Raw genomic sequence first — 19,914 nt, 5'->3', positions numbered from 1 at the left:
GTGAGCCAGACGTGAGCCAGACAGAGCCAGACGTGAGCCAGTCGTGAGCCTCAGAATCCCTGGAACTGGAGTTACAGGTTGTTGTGAGCCACCATGAAGATGCTGGGAATAGAACCCAGGTCTTCTAAAAGAGCAACCAGTGCTCTAACCACTGAGCCATCTCTCCAGCCCTCGTGGCAATCATTTAAATATTTGTTAGGATGAGCGTCCCCTCATGTACTCATTGGTATGAGTCCACTCTGCCGTGAGAGCGCTATTCTAGACAAAGTATGCCAAATTTTAAATTCTTTGATTATACCACTTTGCTTTGAAAAGATTAAAATCAAATGTATCAGTCTATGAATTATTTTTCGTATGAATTTTAGGTTTAAGAAAAATATTAATTGAATTTTAATATGTTGGAGTAGTTACATTGCTTCAGTGATTTCAGGTCTTTAGTAAGTATTATAGTCGTTCACTCTTTACTTCCAGTAACTCTCGAGAACAGCCGAAATAAAAAGGGAAAGGTAATTTTCACACACAACCTGACTGTTATTCTTTACTCTCTGTTCAAGGATCCCCAGAACAATGTGATGTTTCAATGGAAAAACGTGACCTCTGTCAGCAACATCACCCAACTCTCATTCCAACTGACTCCAGAGCCCATGTTTGGAGATTACACAATCGCCATAAAAGAGCAATCAGGGATGACAACAGCGCATCAATTCACCGTTAATCAGAAGGGTAACCCAGGGCTGTGCTTGACTCTCCCACACACAGGTTCAGAGCAACAGAACACGACATTCTAGACTGGGGCAAACGCATCTGAGGCTCAGGTCGGGTCTCCGATGTCTGTTCCTCTGTTGTGCCGAGTCCTCTCTTTGCCTCTTTCTGGGCCCAGCTCTTTGCTCCTTGTCCACCCTTCTCCTCACTTAGGAAATCTCTCATTTTCTGAAAGTCAGATACTCTCCTAGAAAAGACATAAGAGGTTTAAAAAATTAAAAAAGAGTGAACTTTTGAGGGTTGGCAATTAACAAACAAATCACCACCAACACCAACAAACACAGAATAATCGATCTTTAACGAGGTGCCATCACTGGCTGGGCTTTTGGAGAAAGCAGTCTGCTAGAGTGCTGTAGCTTTGCTCTCCAGGGATTTTCAGCTGAAGTGTGTTTCTTTTGTCTCCAGTATCACCCAGATTTGAGGTTGAGGTCAGTGCACCAGAGACGGTAACTACTGCGGACAGTCAGTTTGAAGTGGCTGCATGTGCCAAGTACGTGTTCGTTCAGATTTGTCTCCACAGTGAAAACTGATGTGATTTCAGCCATAAAGCTTTAGTAATGTACTTACAGGAAAATTACTGTAGATATTCTAACTGTTTGAAAAATAGAAAGAAAAACATAAAAACGAATGACAGCACATCTTACCAATTGCTATCACGCTGTAGCTGATTTTCTTCTAATATTTTGGGAAAGTTTTCCTTGGTTGTATTTGTTTTTCTCTGTCCACTTTATCTGATACTTAAAAACACATGTCTCTGTCTTTTGCTAGTCTTTTTATCTATTCTAATTCCTTATCTTGTAAGTATAGGTTCATATGCAAGTAGAAGTTTTGCTTAATAATATTCTACTACATAACATGTAACCTGTTAAACTGTGTTTTCTAACACATGATAGCAGATAGTCGGTAAAACTGTATAATTTCCTAATTTAAAATGGAAAGTTGTTTCCTTAAGAAATATTTCACTAAAGGGAATCACCAGGTCAAAACATAAAATATTCTTTTATCTTTTAAATGCCATGTTGCTCCTCCAACTCCAGAAACTGTTGCAAAACACTGGCTTCACTGAATCCTTACCATCATCGAGTAATCTCATTAACAAAAAGAAATGAAAATGAGCTATCAAAATTTCATAGAAATAAGGAAGTTCATAATTTAGTTTGAATTTATTTGAGCCCCTTAACTTCCTATCTGATCTTAGGAACATTTATTCTCTACTTAGGAAATCATTTCTAATGCCCTTTGTCCTTTTTGTGATATCTTTTCTAGAATTTATAGTAATGTAAAGCAGCTAATATTTACTAGGTGACATTTACAAAAATTACTCCCACAATGCCACGAGCTAGGAACTACCATCCCCTCAGTTTCATAAAGGGCAGCTGTAAGTATTGGGATGACATTGGCTTTGTGCTATTCTGATGGCCGAATATTCATACCTGGGCCGTTGGGTGACATCCTGGGAACAAACACCTGGTGAGTTGTTGAATGCTTTCACAGGTGACATAAAAAACACTAACCTTTGGACAGTTTTTTGAGAGATTGAAGCTACGGTCTGTGAGGGTTACCTGGTAAACACACGGCAGGCAAAGGTCAGGGAAATTCCTCGTTATCTCCTCGGAGACTCTTGGAAGTGTTGGCTCACAGGTACACTCCTGGTAACAACACATGTCTATTCATTTGTTAGATGGGAGTGAAGTCAGAGTAATGTGTAAAATACTGATCTGGAAAGACTTCCGTATCCAGAATCATCATGTTTACCTACGTACCTAGGCATTTTCTCCTAAAGAAGGCTCATTTTCCAATACTTCTCACAAATTAGATCTATTTTAAATTTTTACTCATTAAGTTTTTCTTCACTGATGTTTTAGATCATGTAAAATTGAACGAAACTCTGAATTTGTTTGAGGTTTTTTTGTTTGTTTGTTTGTTTTTAATTAAGCAACACGGTTCTTTTCAAAAATCAAATACCTAATTTCACCTAAATTCTGTGAGAGAAAAATAGCCTCAAAGGTAAGGTCGGATGGAAGCACTCAGATTCAAAACTTCATATATGACTTCCAACGAGGTTCATGAATACCGCCTTAATACGGCCCATTTGGAATCATGGGTGCCCCTCCTCTCACCAGGTACACCTACGGCCAGCCTGTGCAGGGAAACGCCCAGATACAAGTGTGCCGAAAGTGCCTCTCCTACGGGGACTGTGAGGACGATAATAATAAAATATGCCGGCAGTACACTGCGCAGGTACAGTCCACAGGCTGACTCCAAAGAGACTAGTTTCTGGGTGGTTTTGCCGGCAGGTCTTCAGACCTGCAGAGCTGCTCATTGGTTTCCCTATGTTCCTGACCATCTGGATGCTCCCTGTGGTCTTTCCTTGGAGAATCCTTTCTCAGGCAGTTGGTTTGGAGACACCAGCTGCATGGTCTGTGTGCATGGTTCTAGAGTTCCATTCTCATTCACTCTAAATCCTGCTCATGAAAACCTATGCTCCTGGGCCTTCTCCTTAGTAATATACTCTTGTGCATGTCTCTAAGTCATTGATTTTAATTTTCATCCTCTTAGTTCTTTTTTAAAGATTTTTAAAAATTCGCATGCATGTGTAGCCTACACGAGGGGAGTGAATACTGCCTAGCCAAAGTGATAGTTTTGAGGGTCAAAGGCTAAAATTTGAAGTTAGTACATATTTCTTATTTTAAAACATAACTAAATTTACAGTTGTCCAATTATTTCCGTGAGTAGCAAAAAAGTACGCGTTTCCCCCATTTCAAGTAGTAAACCTTAACAGCTGTTGGTCCATCTGTTGTCCATGTTTCTCCAGGGGGTTGAGTTCTTATTCTTAGGAGATCATTAGCTTCATTCTCAACCTTTAACTATGCCATGCCTACAACACTTCCCGGAGCCTGTCCCCAAATCTGTAAACTCTCCCTCCTCTTGTTGTAAGTCTTTCCCTGCCTCATCTTCCAGTTTTGACTCTCTTTTCATTGGTTCAGTAACTTAATGAGGGGACGTGAGGACACAGGGGTAGAATATACCCTTGCTAAAATTCCATGAGACTCTTGGATACTTAACTTTTTCATTATATCTCTGTTTATTTTTCAGCTGAAAAATGGCTGTACTTCTCAAATGATCGATACGAAAGCCTTTCAACTAGACGACAATGAACGTCAACTAGAACTTGGGATTGAGGCAATAATGAGACTCTTCAACAGTATAAGTAATGCTTATATCTTATGCACAACTTTCTACCATTGAGAGAGAAAAAAAACACATGGAGTTAGCAACATCAATGATTTATTATGAATTAAATTATCACTCAAAATGGTAAAATGAGGCATCTTTAAATGGTGGCTTTCGTGGGGAGCTGAAGAATTTGAATCCAGGTCCTCTTCTAGGCTTAGGCAGGAAGCATTCTACCACTAAGATACACCTCCCTCTCTGAGGAGGTTTGTTCAGATGATTTATTTCTTCCTAATGCTATGCTTCATCATCTCTTACAGCTATACAAAACAGGACATCAATTATTAGTGATATGCAAACGTTTGAAAGACTGCTCTTTGAGAACATGAACTTTTTCTACAGGAATGGGATCACTTATTTGGGAAATGTACGTTTGACTGGTACTGTTAAGAAGGGCTTCTTTGGTTTTCTCTGTTCACAGATTAGCCCTTGAAATTTCTAAGCACTCTTTTCTAGGTTTACAATCCATTTTTAATATTATTATTCTGATATGCTTGGAAAGTTCTAGGTTAAAAGAAAGCACTGTATGAAATGATTAGCATCTCCTGTTTCATATGTAAACACATGTGCACAATTAGTAGTATGAATATTTCTATCCACTGACATTTCTGTTAAGTGATCACTCCCATGACTTGAAAATTCCCTGTAGAAATGTGAAGTTCTGTGTCATAAGAATATTAACATTTCTGCTTTTGCACAGCTTAGGCTTTCTGGCCCCAATAACACACCAATGGTGAGCGAGCTCTTGCAACTGGAGCTCAATGGCCAACCTCTTGGAAATTATACCACAGATGAGAACGGGGAAGCTACATTTTCCATTGAGACCTCAGAGATATTCGATCCACAGATCAGCTTGAAAGTAAGACATCCAAGGGCTGGTGGAGACTGTCAAGAATCTCACAGAGACCCCAGTGCTAGGGACATGGAGCATGAGAAGGCTCTCAGATGGTAGCATATTTTCTGCAACTTGCTTGTCCATTCAGTACTCGGCGTGAGCAGAGTGCAGAAGGTGATTAGAAGTGGCGTGTAAGAAAATCTGGCTTTTTCCCTTACATCCTTCTTTGCACAGACAGGGAGATGCTGTGAGATTTCTCTTCTGAAACTTCCACAAAAGTTTGCGGTTAAACAGTTTGCCATGGCTCGGGTGCAGGTGAAGGATACAGATTGTAAATCTGATTCTCTGACTGTACTTGAAAGTAAGAAGCCAACGCGTGGTGGTGACCTGTAATCCTTGTACTCAAGATGCTGAGACAGGAGCATCTTGAGTTGCAGGCCACACTGAGATACATAGCCAGTCACTTCCTCCATCCTCCCATCTCCGCCACCACAATGGTCCCGAGAATAAAACCTGGGTGGTCAGGCTTGGTGGCAAGTTCCTTTGCCTGCTGAGCCGTCTCGCCAGCCTTCCCAGTAATAGCTATGAGCTAGGTTCCTCCCTGCTCTGGAGAGATGGCAAGCCTTGCATTCTGTAGTCTCCCCTGCCTTTGGAGGTTATTATTTTAAAGCCTTTCCTTTGCTTCTGTCATGTCAGGCTGTGTATGTGCGACCTAAGAGCTACCATCATTCCGGCTCACTGGCCTCTCCAACTTTGGATGCCTACTTCTCAGTCTCACGCTTTTACTCCGAATCCAGCAGCTTCCTGAAGATCGTTTCCGAGCCAAAGCAGCTTCCATGTAATCAAGAGAAGATGATTTCAGTACTTTACTCCCTAAACCCTGAGGCCTACAAGGATGGCTCAGACGTGACGTTCTTCTATTTGGTAAGTCTCAGTTGGTGGATCTGTCCAATCAGCACAGCACAGTTTTTACATGGTGTCATCTGTCAGGCCTTGTCAATCTGAGTGACCTCCATCGCCCCCATTGCTGTTGGATATGCCTGGCTCCCTTAAGAGCACGGGCGCAAGCTTGCAGAACGATCCCAGGCAATCTGAGTTTCCCTAACACTGAAACACTTGCTTCCTCGACCATTTCGTTAAACTTCACACCAAATATGACCATGTGTTCCGGTATGTAACACGGAAAGAACAAAATGATATGCAGCAAAGGAAGCTGCTCTCGTTCCTTCTCATCAAGTGGAAACAGACTTGGAAATTAAGACATTCCTACTTCCACCTCCCCCACACACCCTAGTCCTCAAGCACCTGTGTCCATCTTGGACACACTGTTCAGACTCTCTGGTGTTCACTAGTGGAATCAGTTTGACTCACCAACTAGAAAAGGCAGTAGGCCCAAGGCACTGTTAAAGAGTTCCACGCATATTGCGTCATCTAGTCATCCTTGGGACATTCCACGTCACAGCATGGGCAGAGGCACATGGGTAGACAATGGGGTGAACTACCACATAGCACGCGTGTTAGATGGCTTCACAGGGTTTCTGGTGTCTTCTCTGCTCTGGCCCAACGTGTGTGAAGTTCCCTTTTAATATCCGCGTCTGGAAGCTACCTCGTTAAAAGAAAGAACGGCCACCTGATCAGCCCATGATGACATGACATGATGCTAGCTGCAATACTCACCCTGCGTCTTCTTTGCCCGGCACAGGTGATGGTGAGAAGAAGCATCTTCCTCAGTGGACAGCACAGAGTCACAATCCAAGGTGGATATGGTGCACTTGCTTTGAAATATGTACCTTCTCTCCATACTTTCTGCAAGTTAAGATGAGCACTTGATTTCGCGAGCAGCTGAAGGGTAGTAGATAGCATGGCTTGAGGTAACATACTGAGTAGATTAAGAAAGGCGATTGCTACCTTTCTGTTATTGTCTACTTAGCTTTCTGTTGAGGTGATAAGCACTGGCCAACACGGGAAGAAAGGGCTTATTTCACTTTTACGTCAGTTATCTGTCCATCATGGAGGGAAGTTGGAGCAGGAACCCAAGGCAGGAACCTGGAGGCAGGCACAGGAGCAGAAACCAAGGAGGAACACGGCTCACTGACTTGCTCTCAGTGGCTTGCCCGGCCTGCTTTCTTATACCTCCTACGTTCCACTGTCCAGGAGTGTCACAACCCACAGTGGGCTGGACCTTCCCACGTCAATCATTAGTCAAGAAAAGGCCCTTATAGACATGCCTTATAGACAGGCCAGTCAGATGGAGGCAATTCCCCAAGTGAAGTTTCCTCTCCCAAGGTGACTGTAGGGTCATTGACAAAATTATCTGGTACCATTACTGTCAGTGACTCGTGCACATTATAGAAAATGACGTCTAAGGCAGTCCTACTGTAATATTGTCTTCATCGCTGCTTGAGTCCCCTTTGGTTATTTGCATTTGAACAGGGCCCAGTTTACCTTTTCTATCCACAAGCCCTTCTCTTTCATCTAAGCAAGCCCAGAGATACAAGTTAGAGCCAGCACCATGTCATCTGTGAATTGCCTGTTTCCACAGCCTGGAACGGAAACTTCTCTTTCCCACTCCACATCAGTGCTGATCTGGCGCCAATGGCCAACCTCTTTGTCTACACCCTCCACCCCAGTGGGGAAATCATTGCAGACAATGTCAAGCTCCAGACTGACAAGTGCTTTCAAAACAAGGTGATGTTTCTCCTGTCGTCAGGGTGGGGTTTGCTTCCTGCTACCTCCTTTTTACAGTCCATTTTCCCATTAACCTCTTGATCAGTGTGTAAGTACGTGCCCCCGTGCGCGTGCATGGGCGCCCGGAGGTGAGTGCGCGAAGCCCAGGGGACAGCTTGCAGGACTCCTTCTGTTCTTTCCTCCCACCACGTGGGTCCCGGGACCGTCCTCAAGCTGTCAGCCTCGGTAGCAAGCATTCTTACCCACTGAGCCGTCTCTCCAGCCCTGTCCTGTTTGGTCCCCTCAGAATCATTACGCAGTGAACTAACAGTTCAGTTCCTAAAGAATGAGAGTCATCTTGCCAACGCCCGATTGTGGGAAGCTGGAGAGAGCAGCGGGAGAGTGAAAGGAGATGTTCCCACAGGGAACTGAGAATGGGCAGGGAAAACGTTATGTAGGGAAATCTGTCTGGGTTTGTTTGGAAGAGACAGGGTTTATTCAACTCTCTTCCTGTACAGTTATCCCTACCCTCATTGCTCTCCTTTCTCTACTCCAGGTCAGCATAGAGTTCTCAAAGGAGCAGGTACTACCTGGCTCTACCATCAGTCTGCATCTTCAAGCAGCCCCCGACTCCTTCTGTGCCCTTCGAGCCGTGGACAGAAGTGTCCTTCTACTGAAACCAGAGCAAGAACTATCACCCGACAGTGTAAGTAAGACCCTGTTCCTCAGGGCCCCCAGGCTGTGTGGCCGCTAGCCCTACCCTGCACAGGATGCTTTCCCTTAGGACGGGGCATGGTAAAAGCACCGGGCCTTTGCTTCTGAGCTCCTTCCTCGTTTATCATCTCGGGTTGTTAACTGTGGGAGTTTCCTGGCTGCTTTGCACTCTATAGATAATTATGGCAGGTCAAGAACTCTAAAACAATGCGATATTTTAAAACCATACTGAGACCGTTTGATTGTTTCTTTGTTTGTTTCAGTTGGTCCCTATGCCCTTTGACAATGTCTGATTATGTTCTCCGCATCAACAAATTTCCTGGGCCAGGATGACCCAGGACATTACATTTACATTTTTTGTTCCAAGCCTTGAAAACTGATTTGTTTTCCCCAAGGAGCTCTGATTCACTGAGTATGAAATATTTGTCTAGTTCATCATTTTTAAGTAAAACATATCCAGTTGACATGTTGTCTCTGCTCGGGTGAGATGAGACACTGTCCTTATCCTGGATTCCATTTCTGTAGTCCACTGGTTTCCTTTTCCTATGTCAGTCTCACAGTTTTAATGATAAAGATTAATCTTTGGTAGGAATCAACTCTTTTGCCAAGGTAGCTCTGCCAATCTCACCTCCAGGGTACCTGTGCTAGTCTAGTTGATTTTTAGTATCAGCTTTATCTTCTCTAGCTTGAGGAATGAAAACAAACTGGCATTTTTAGTGTGATCACATGGAATTCACAAAAGAACTTCCCCGTAATGGGGGACTATTCTAATTAAGAATTTTAAAGTGACTTTTTATTTTTCCAAGTATATTTTTCTGTCACTTATGAATTAAATTTTAAGTGGCTTTCTTCTGTGAGTTCTTTGTTTATTCACAAGTGTGCCATAATTCATCTGTTGCTGTTGTAAATAAGGTTTTTCTTCCAGCACTTATTCTATTGCTATTCATGTCCCCGGCAGCTGTTTTGCATAATGATTTCCATTGTGCTAATTTAGTCACCTCCTTTGTGAACTGACTGTATTTTATTCCATGCCTCTGTTTTTCTGCTTGCATGATTCCAGCACAGAATTACACTGTGGGGGCAGTAGCATCCTGGCCTTGTCCTTGCCTTGGTAGAGACAGAGGAACATGAGTTCCTGGTGACCTGTGAGCGACAGTCTCTTAACAGCTTTCTGTGTTAGTTTTATAAAAGCTGGCTCATTTAAGTACTGTCTCTTGATTGGTGCCAGCTTTGCTATATTTCTCAATAGATTAAGATAAAAATGTGTTATTGTTTTATGTGTATGAACGTTTTTTCTGCACATAGCATGCCCAGAATCCAGCCCAGATTCTCAGGAAGAGCAGCCGATGTGCCTAACCATTGAGCCACCTCTCCCAGCCTCTAGATTAAGACTTTTATGTAGATTTCCAAGTCCGTTTTGATGAAAAGCAAGGAAGAATTTATGACTTAAGAACCATGTTGTATGTATCAACAATCATGTCCCCTTTAGGTTACACTTTGTTTGTTTGCTCGCTTGAGTTACTGGCTTACCCATTTTTGCTGTTATCATCTAAATATAAAGTGGCTTTCCATGGAGCTTTGTTTGGTTTTGATGTTCTGCCACATTATTCTTCATATCTTTGTTGTTGCCGTTTTTCGCTTACATTAATGCAGTTGTATCGATTAGATGTCTAAGCATTTTACTTTGATATCATTGCCTGTTGTTTGCTGTGATGGAATTGGAAACAGGACTTGTTCATGTAAACCAAGGTCTTTCTCACTGAGCTTCATTCCTTCCCCTGAACCTTCAGACTCTCCTGCGGGTTCCACTGTGTGTTGCTTGCTTCAGTTCTTTCTTTTCTTTTTTCAGAAACTCCTGTTTTCTTCTGTTTACAGTTTCCCTTTTATGCAAAAAAAAATCACATACTGGTACTTCTTATGATTATATCTAAAAGACTATTTATCCTGGACTACTCTGTCATTTCAGGCTATACTTCTTCATAGTCAGTGATGTTTCTATCTTATGATGTACTCTGGTGTATGGCTGTGCTCAGATATGAGTTTCTGTAATATTTATGTATGTTAAGATGATATCATTTTTGTTAACAGCTTACTTTATAGCTATGAAATCTGACTATATATTTGTATATATGTGAGTGTGTGTGTCATATTGAATCTGACTATATCTATCTGTGTGTGTGTGTGTGTGTGAGAGAGAGAGAAAGAGAGAGAGAGAGAGAAATGAAATCTGAGATATATGAAAGAGAAAGTCTCACTGTATAGCCCTCAATGCCCTAAATCTGGCTACCTAGACCAGGCTGTTCTCAGACTCACAGGGATTCACCTGCCTCTGCCTCTGCTTCTGAGTGCTGAGATTAAAGGCGCAAGCCATTACACTTAGCTTTTGAAACTTCATTGTAGAGACTTTCTCAAGAATACTATGGCTTCACTTTTTTCTTGTTTAACCCTGAAACCCAGCCAGTCATTCTAAATAATATCCAGTGACTGCTGCCAGTGACCAGCAGACAGTTTCCTGTTTTTTTTTTCCCCTTCCATCATCTTTCCTTCCTTGGGAGGACATGCATGCTTACAGTTGGTGTCTCTATTGCTCCCTGAGCCATCCCTGCTTCCAAGTAATCTTTTGAGTACATAAAGCATATTCTCTGCTTTCTTCCTCAAGAGGGCCCATGAATCCCAAGACATTTCCGTACTCAGAATTATTTTTCTAAAGATTTGACATAGAAACTAGGTGTGATGGTAAATGCTTGTGACTTCAGCACTTGGGAAATGGAGGTAGGAGGATCAGGAGTTGAAGGCTAACCTCAGCTACATGGGACCTATCTCAAAAACAAAACAAACAAAAACTTAAAAAGTAAAGAACAATGCCTTGATACATGAAAGACAGGTCATGTGGCTATTAAATTTGGAGCTTATACTTTTCTTTAGGCTGTTGAAAACCCTGCTCCTCTATCCCTCACTATGAACATTTTTTTAAAGGAAATTTGCTGTCAAACTAGCTTATTTTCTGTGGTATGTTATTTGATCTTTTTGTCTGGGGGCTTTTGCCTTCTTTTATATTTAAACAAAAAAAATTAGTAAGATATTGCTTAGGATTTATTGTGTGAGGAAAAGCCAAAGCCTAGTCTGAATTAAAACTTAAGAATTAAGCCTTTTTTAAAATTTTTTATTTAACTTTTACTAATTACACTTTATTCATTTTGTATCCCCCCATAAGCCCCTCCCTCCACCCCTCCTGGTTCCATACCCCCCCTTTCTGCATGCATGCCCCTCCCCAAGTCCACTGATAGGGGAGGTCCTCCTCTCCTTCTTTCTGATCTTAGTCTATCAGTTCTCATCAGAAGGGGCTGCATTGTCAGGGTTCTAGGTTATCTCCATGAATAGTCCTTGGTTGGAGTATGAGTCTTTGGGAAGTTCCCTGTATTCAAATTTTCTTGTTCTGTTGCTCTCCTTGTGGAGTTCCTGTCCTCTCCAGCTCTTACTATTTCCCACTTCTTATATAAAATTCCATTTACTCTGCCCGACAGTTGGCCATCAGGCTCAGCATCTGCTTTGACAGCCTTTTTTACTTCTTCTCTTTCTTGGAAAATTCCAGTCACATGTCAGTTCTTTTTTCACTTGCTCTCACACTCTCACGTTTGCCTGTGACCTTCTTTGATTCTTTCTTACTTGTTTCTTTCAATTTCTATTTCTTTTCTATAAGCTGGGTGTGCTAGGAGTACATCTGTAATCTCTTTTACATCTGGGTGTGCTGATGCACATCTGTATTCTCTTCTCTTGAGAGGCACACACAGGAAAATCAGGAGTTCAAAGCCAGGAGACCCTGCCTCAAAAGCACAAAAGCAGACAAACAATGAATGATTTCTATCAGTCATCCCCCCACCCCTTTGGGACCCTTAGAGTTAATTTCTGATGTTTTTGTCTTCTTCTGAATTCGTTCTCTGTAAAAGGAGTTACTCATTCTGTATCCATTAATTGACACAGGGAATAATTACGGCAGCATTTACTCATAAACCAGCAATTTTCCAAACAAAACACACAGAAACTTGTTAGATTTATAATAAGTCTTAAAGCACTAGGGCTGGGACGATAGCAACACTAAAATACCTTGTCTGCTTCGTATTCCAAATCCTTGCACATGTTCCATTTGGGCTGTTTGTGCTTCATCCGGCCAGTCCTCAAAGCAAGCTGCTCTTGACCATGAGCTCCTGGGTACCCCATGGCGACCTCCTGCTTCCTCTCCATCTCCATCCTCCACCTCCTCCTTGTGGTCCTTCTGTGACCCAAAAGCCTGGGAAACTTAGCTTCACCTGCCTCTCTTCTGCCCAGCTCAGGCTGTTATTCGCCAATCATGGATAATTTGGGAGGCAAGGCTCACACAACTTTATTTTGGACACGTGAGAATTTGCTTACAAAACAGTAATGTTCTTGGGAGCAAGCAATCAACATTTGAACACACAGTAGCTCCAGATCAACTCCAGCAATTCTCAACTATTTCTTCCTTGGTTTTGCCCATTTTCATACTTTCTTTGTTGAATTTCTGCTTCACGATCTTTTTAAATACCTTGTAAGTCAATTTGTGAATATTCTCTTTCTTCTGAAAACATTTGAGGAATGCTTTTCTCTGTTAGTTAATTATGTGGGGTGAGAAGTTTCATTGGCTAAAGTGGGTCCCCTGTTTTATCCTGTTATACCTTTCCTCCCTTAAGCACCATCTCCAAGGGTCAGAGCTCTCCTCTGTTCACACCACTATTTTCCATCAGTTACACCCACCTGATAGCCACCGCCCATGTCAGTCATGCGTTTCAGGGAATGGAAGCTGCCCACTCATTTCAAGCCCTTTCCATTTACTGAGAGCTAATGTGGCCAGGGAAGATAGACATGTGGATAAGTTCATATTTTGACATGTGTCGTTGGAGTATTTTTATATAGAATTAATTTGATATGTGTTTCTTCTAATTTCTTCATGTTGTTCTCCCTTTATGCATAGAGTTTCTTGAAATTTCCTTCAGTTTTACATACACCATATATTTTTTCCAGTCTTTTAGAACATGATGTCCACAATTATACCAACAACTAAATGGTTACAGGAAGATTCATTGCCCCTCTTAGTGGTGAATGTATTAGCTGTTGACCTCACTCCTTGCTCACGATTTGATTGGTATAGATTCATTGCACATAGTACAGAGCTTCAGAAGAACAGTTTCCTAAGAGTACATGAAGTACTTTGGTCACTTGTTCATTGCTTGATGCTCTATTTTATCTGGAAGGTTTTAATTCGTTCATACTTAGATTTAGACAGCTGTCATCCTCCAGGGCTGGGAACTCAACTTTTGTAACTTCAGGCTGTTATCTGTGCACTAGGCTTTGGAGCAACCAAGAGTTCTCCATGACCTGTTTTTATTTGCTGTCCCAAATCCTGCACTCTCAGACAGAAAGTTCTCAAATAACACTGACTACATAAAACAATATCGGTCTCCTCATTTGAATTTTTAGAAGGTTGACTCAGAAATAAATGGTTGCAACACAAAATTTTCCAGTCTTATACTTATGCAAGGAGTGCTTAAAATCACCACAGACATGTCTTCAACTCCCAGATATACAACCTGTTCCCAAATATCCCACAACATGGCTCTTACTACGGTGATCTCAACCTGGATGATGGTAGAACAGAGCCATGCATTCCTCAGAAGGATTTGTTCTACAAAGGACTGTATTATACACCTTCAAGCAATGTTTGGGATGGAGACGTCTCTAATCTTCTCTGGGTAAGATCGCAGATGAGTCTGTAAATTCTGTCCTCCTGTAGCTTTAGTGGGAACCCCATCTATGTCTCTTTCACTGTAGATTCTTTCTATACTGTGCTGCCCGAGTACTCTCAAAGAAAGAGATGTCAGTCCTCTTGGCCTTTTTTCCTTTTGTTGAAAAGAAGATCTGTGGCTAGAATAAGGGGACCCCAGATCTTAAGCAATGAGACGGTTTTCAGTTTCTTGCAGTATATCTTATGCTTCAGTAATTATACCGAGAAGATGTCTTGAAGTCTGTATTCCACATAACGGAGGCTGCCAGCCACATATGTCCAGGGGTCATGCAAGGATCTTTACCATCTGAATCACGGCGAATGACGAAAAGGACACTGAAGTAGACAGGTTTTAGTTCAAGTCTAAGTTCTGCTGTTCAATTCGTGTGCGCTGTATCAACATAATGGTGCTGATTTGTTGTTTTTCCTTAAGCATAAATGGAAAAAACATGACAATATTAGCATAACAGTAATAAATCATAATTATTGGTTTTCTTCCACACTAATTTTTTTCTGTAAGTCAAATTAAGGAGACTTGAGTTCTGTGGTCCTGAATACCAGCTAACACAGATAATATGTGTATTTACTGTCTGTTTAAGCTGGCTGTAGACCTTTCATAGTTTTCTCAGGAAAGGAATGTATAACTTTTTGTGTCTTTCTCTGGGTCTAAAACCCTTCACCAATCTCCGCTACCGGACACCAGAAATGTGTTCTACCCAGAAAAACCTGCCTCAGCTGAGACCATTCCCTCTCCCAAGCGAACGGATGATGCACAGCTCCGGAGGTGGTTCTGCCTGTGCATAACCTAGAACTTCCTGTTGGAGTGATGTTCAGTAGAAATCTTTGCATTGGGTGTATACGAAATAAAAATCAGGCAAAACAAGAGCTTATAGATGATTCATGATGATTTGGAGCAAGAACTAGCTAGAATGTCTACAGTTCAACAAAACAGGATGGAATTATTTGGCTATAAAGAAGAATTAGCTTCTAATAGGAAGTTTAGGTTTTAGTTTCTTTTTCTGACTTTCTTTATCCTCTTAAATTTTTGTTTCTTTCTTAAGACAGGTTCTTACTCTGTAGCCCAGGCTGGCCTCAAAATAGATGTGAAGACTCTGAAGGATATATGTAGGAGCTATAAAGGACACTGTCGGCAGCAACTAGACCTGGTGCCATGCAACTCAATGATGTTTGTTGCTTGCAATGAGAAAGGGTCTCAAGTAGCCCAGGCTGGCCTCAGATTTTTTATGTAGTCAAGGATGGCCTTGAACGTCTGATCATCCTGACTCCACCTCTCACACACTGGGGTCTGAAAGCATTCCCCAGCACGACCAGCCCAGGAGTTACTCTTTGGACCTAGAAACACCAGTAGGCAGACACGAGTTATGCAGCCCACAGGCCACCGCTGTAAGGGAAAGTGTTCTGGAGATTACAAATATCACAGCCTCAGCAAAAAGAATGCCACTCGGCTAAGCTGGGCCGTCCTGCCTGTCAGACAGGAGTCAGTGAGGAGATTTCATTCATCTGGATTTGGTGTAGGTGATTTGTTGTTGTTTTATATCTTTTAAACAAACGTAGAAACTTGAAATCGTGATACCTGGGTTGAGATTTGAATTTATCAGTAGTAAGCCCTAGGAGCAAATTTCTGTACTAGGCCTCATCTAGTTAGGGGCACAACTAGGGGGACTGGAAGATGACTCGGCAGGTAAGCTGCTTGCTGTGCAGCCGTGAGGACCTGAGTTTGATTCCTAGCACCCCCATAAATGCTGGGCACGCCTGTCACCCTAACACTTCAGCCCAGACACAGGTAGTCTCCAGGGATTATTGCCCAGCTGGTCTAGCTGACATGCCGGTCCAGTGAGAACCGGCTGATAAAAATCAAGATGGAAAAGCAAGTGAGGAAGACACCTGAAATCAACCTGTGGCCTCCACTGGTAGCCCCGTGGGTGCTCAATGTCACACACACACACAGCTCACCCAGGCATGTGGTATTAAAGCACAGCACATACTTTTGCTCTTTCTACAGAGGACATTTCCTTGTATCTCTCTCTCGTTTTAGCTCGTGATGCCGGAGACATCATCAACCATGCAGAAGAGGCCATCAGAGAGACAGTAAGGACACACTTCCCCAAAACATGGATTTGGGAGCTCATTCATGTAGAGTGAGTTGTATTTTTATTCTTAACTTTTATTCCTGGCCAATAAAGTAGGAAGGTGTTTGTTTAAAAAAACAGTCATCCATTTGTACTTTCTAATCACATGTTTGATGGTTCATTTGCGTGTTTGTTTCAGTAAAGCTATACTTTTCCACCAAGATCTTCATGCCTATAAATTTTATGCAGGTAGATACATGGTACGCCAAATTTTTTAAAAATAAGATCTTTATAGGAACACGCATTTCTAAGTTCAGTTCTACAGACGTCAGATGAAGGCTATGTATCTAACCCTTACCCAGACACCAGAAGCCATTTTGCAAACCTTCAATCACTGCATCTGTGTGTTGGGCATCTTCTGGGGTCCTTACTGAGAGGACACATGTCACTAACAGCCTGGCTTCTCAGCTCCTCAGGCTCAGCAAACGTCACCTTCCTTGTCCCTGACACTATAACTCAATGGGAGGCCAGCGCCTTCTGTGTGAACAGCCACGCCGGGTTTGGCATTTCACCTAAAGCATCTGTGGTGACCTACCTACCCTTCTTCATCGATGCTCCCTTTCCTGCTTCGGTTGTTCGAAATGAGCAGAGCGACCTGGTTGTCACTGCGTTCAGCTACCTGACTACGTGTGTGGAGGTAAGCCACCCCATTTGTCCTGGGAACAGAAATCCAGCAAAGCTAAATTATTTGTTTATTTTTCATTAAATATCACCATAGTCTCTCCATGACCAAATGAAAATTCCCACCATAAGGAGGTCACTTCTCTCTAGAATCTTTAGAAATGGTTATTTACATTTTTCATTTTGTTTTCTGTGTATGATTGCTTTGCCTAATGTGTGCACATGCAAAATGTGCATTTCTGGTGCCCACAGAGGCCAGAAAAGCAGAGCACATCCCTCAAATTTCCATTATGGACTATTGCAAGCTGCCATGTGGGTGCTGGGAACTGAACCCGGGTCCTCTGCAAAAGCAGCAAGTGCTCTTAACTGCGAGTGAACTCTGCAGCTCCAGAAATAGTTGTTTTAAGTCACAACAATGACTTGAAACTTTAGTGAAAATGAGATTTTGTGATGATGCACATCCTATTATTTTGTAAACTTGGGAATGAGTCCTTGGGTGTATTTTTTTATTTTGCTGAGTTAAAATAGAATCTTCTTCCAATGACAAGTGCCAGCTTCTTCGAAGACATCGAAGAAACTATTGTGAAATAAATTGTAGAATTTCAGGCAAAGGAGAGAGAGGGAGAAGAAAGTCTAAAATACTACCTGGTGGCCATTATTCCGTTTTTAGATTTCTTTTCGATTAGAAGCATCTGAGCACTATGAAGCAAGCATCAACAGCCCGAGAGGCAATGACAGTGATGTCCTGGAGGCTGGAGGATGGAAAACATATGTCTGGACCGTCATCCCAAAGACACTGGGTAAGCAGCTGTATGAGTGCTGATCTCTCATGGATTCAGCACATTTGATCAACCTCTGTTTTCCCTAGATTTTTTTAATACGATTTTCTTCAGCATCATATTTTTAATTTCCTTTGTTCATTTCCCTATATTCAGAAATCTTAAAATGTAATTTCTTTATTTAAAAGGATGTTGTTATATTTCTGCGTGTTTGTATGTGTGCTACATGCATGCAGGCCCCTAGGGAACCCGGAAGAGGGTGTTTCATTACAACCTGAACTATAGATGGTTGTGAGTTACCTGATCTGAGTGCTGAGAACCAATCCCAGCTCTTGTACAGAAGTAGCAAGCGCTCACAAACACTGAGCCCTCTCTGCAGCCCTCTAGCTCTTTATTGCTAATATTCTGTGGAGCACAACTCCATGCGTTCACATTAAAAGTATAAGATTAAAGCTAGTGTGTGTGATGTAGCCGTCCACACACTGATAGTTATGAAAAGCATGAGCTGCTCAGCCCATGTTCCTGCAAGAGCCTTATTAGGAGGGTATGGAGGAAGGGGGAGCAGCACATGAAGAGAGAGAGAGAAAAGGGAAGGGGCACCCCAAGAGAGTGGGAGAGCATGAGAGAGAGAGACAGAGAGACAGAGACAGAAAGAGTGTAAGATAGAAGGAGTAAGAGAGAGACTATGTGTCAGGCTTGGCCCTTGAAGGGGCAACGTAACCACGCCTTCCAGGTGTGGCCACCTGGATGGTGACCCATGTTGACATCATAAGTTTCTGGGTAACCCAGGAGCAGGTTGTTTTCCAAAATACTAACATTCCTCCCTTTTTCTATAATTAAATATGGGGAGCTTGGTCTGCTTTTTATAAGGGAACTTAAAGTATATAAATTTAGGCTCATTGGAAGCAGCTCTTGGTTTTCATGCAAGGGCTTGAGAGAGAGAATTATAGCAACAAAATGGTCAGATTGCAAGGTCAAGAGTAAGGGAAGCCTCTGCCCTGGAAAATTTAGGGTAGAGGGTTGTCAATAGAGAGAGTTATCAGCCATGCAAGGCAGCAGGTAGGGACTGGGGAACACTGGGAGAACCTGGAGCTGCTTGTCCTGTTCCTGAAGCACACCATTTCAGCCTTTTGTTAACAAGTGAATAACAGGTGTAGATTCTCTTCTGGCTACTTCCTGCTGACACTAGGGGCGCTGTAGGGAGGTCAAAAGGCTGAAATGTTGGCCAAGTCCAGGAAGAATAGACCCTTTCCAGGGTCTGCAAGAACATCCATGGCTGGGAGGGAAGGTGCAGGTCCAGCTTGTTGGAAGTCTGTGTGGTCAGAGTTGAACAGCTGTAGCTGCTTTGTCACTGTTGTGGCTATAGGAAACATCTGTGTCTGGCAGGACACTGAAAGACATATATAGGCAAAAGATAAAGTTGAGTAGGTTGTGGAGAAAATCCTGTAGGTATACATTGAAAACTTTTGGGAGAGCAAACAGAAGTAGAAGGTTTGGATCGATGAGACTTGAACATGGGAACCTCTGTCTACCTGGGGGGACCTTTACTTACCCAAGCACTGGCAATATTTAAAGAAGGCTTTGTTTTCGATCTGTCATTAAGGTGAGGTTTGGTTACAGAAGCGTGTAAACTTAGAGGCCCTGGTGCTAGCTGTCACTAGGTGTAGAAACTTAAAATTCTCCAGAGGACATCCTATCTGGAGGGACAGGCATCTGGGACTCTACCATTGGGGGCAGAGAAGTCAGGAACCTTCCGAAGGCATCCCAATGGCAAAGTGTGACTCGAGCGAGAGGGGTCCTACCTGGTCCAATATTTTGTCAGCTTTTGGCCAGGGACCAGGGCACAGGTGCCCAATGGGGCACAGCCGGGGCACAACGGTTCACCTAGTGCTAAGTCTTCCCACGATTGAGAAAGAGAGAGAGAAGGAACCATGTGCAAGTGAGGACGTACCGCCCAAGGGAGAGTGGGGTCCTAAAATGGAGGTCAGCATATAAGGTCGAACATAGACAGTTAAGGCTACAGCTGGGGGGGGTCCCTCTGTCTCAAAAGATAGTACAAAGTTGCTGGAGCTCTGTGGTCAAGCTTTCCCTACCAAGAGAGGCGTTTATGCTGAGAAAATGGAGTGAAATCACCAATCTAGTGGCTGGCCAATAAGGAGAACTCACCAATCGAGCCAATGTTACATGTAGTAAATATCAGTCTGGTAGCCAGGACAGGAAGTCCCAAAACCAGGGAAAGGGGAGGAGTCCCACCTTTTGAGATAGGCAATAAGTGCTGTACTTATCTGGAGTCCAGTTGACCTGAGAGGTGGATTTAGGTGGACTTTCTGCAGCTTACAAGAATTACTTTTAAGT

At 42.6% G+C, this 19,914-nt stretch overlaps 1 protein-coding gene across 1 annotated transcript in view; it reads left to right on the top strand.

Moving 5' to 3' along the window:
- The window catches only part of LOC129689223 (ovostatin homolog), a gene marked incomplete at its 3' end in the record, with an annotated part of 42,071 nt that overhangs the window by 5,712 nt on the left and 16,445 nt on the right, over positions 1–19,914 (top strand). Inside the window, 14 exon segments of the mRNA XM_055624355.1 lie at positions 555–723; positions 1,168–1,252; positions 2,886–3,003; positions 3,859–3,945; positions 4,697–4,855; positions 5,528–5,755; positions 6,534–6,588; positions 7,374–7,519; positions 8,055–8,204; positions 13,807–13,976; positions 14,666–14,805; positions 16,066–16,168; positions 16,568–16,796; positions 17,451–17,580. Coding sequence (XP_055480330.1) covers positions 555–723; positions 1,168–1,252; positions 2,886–3,003; positions 3,859–3,945; positions 4,697–4,855; positions 5,528–5,755; positions 6,534–6,588; positions 7,374–7,519; positions 8,055–8,204; positions 13,807–13,976; positions 14,666–14,805; positions 16,066–16,168; positions 16,568–16,796; positions 17,451–17,580 — 1,969 coding nt within the window.

The sequence above is a fragment of the Psammomys obesus genome, unplaced genomic scaffold, assembly GCF_907164565.1.
Source record: "Psammomys obesus unplaced genomic scaffold, mPsaObe1.curated_primary_1811, whole genome shotgun sequence".
Lineage (NCBI taxonomy): Eukaryota > Metazoa > Chordata > Mammalia > Rodentia > Muridae > Psammomys > Psammomys obesus.
The sequence above is the reverse complement of the archived record's forward strand: the minus strand, read 5'-3'. Positions and strand labels throughout refer to the sequence as shown.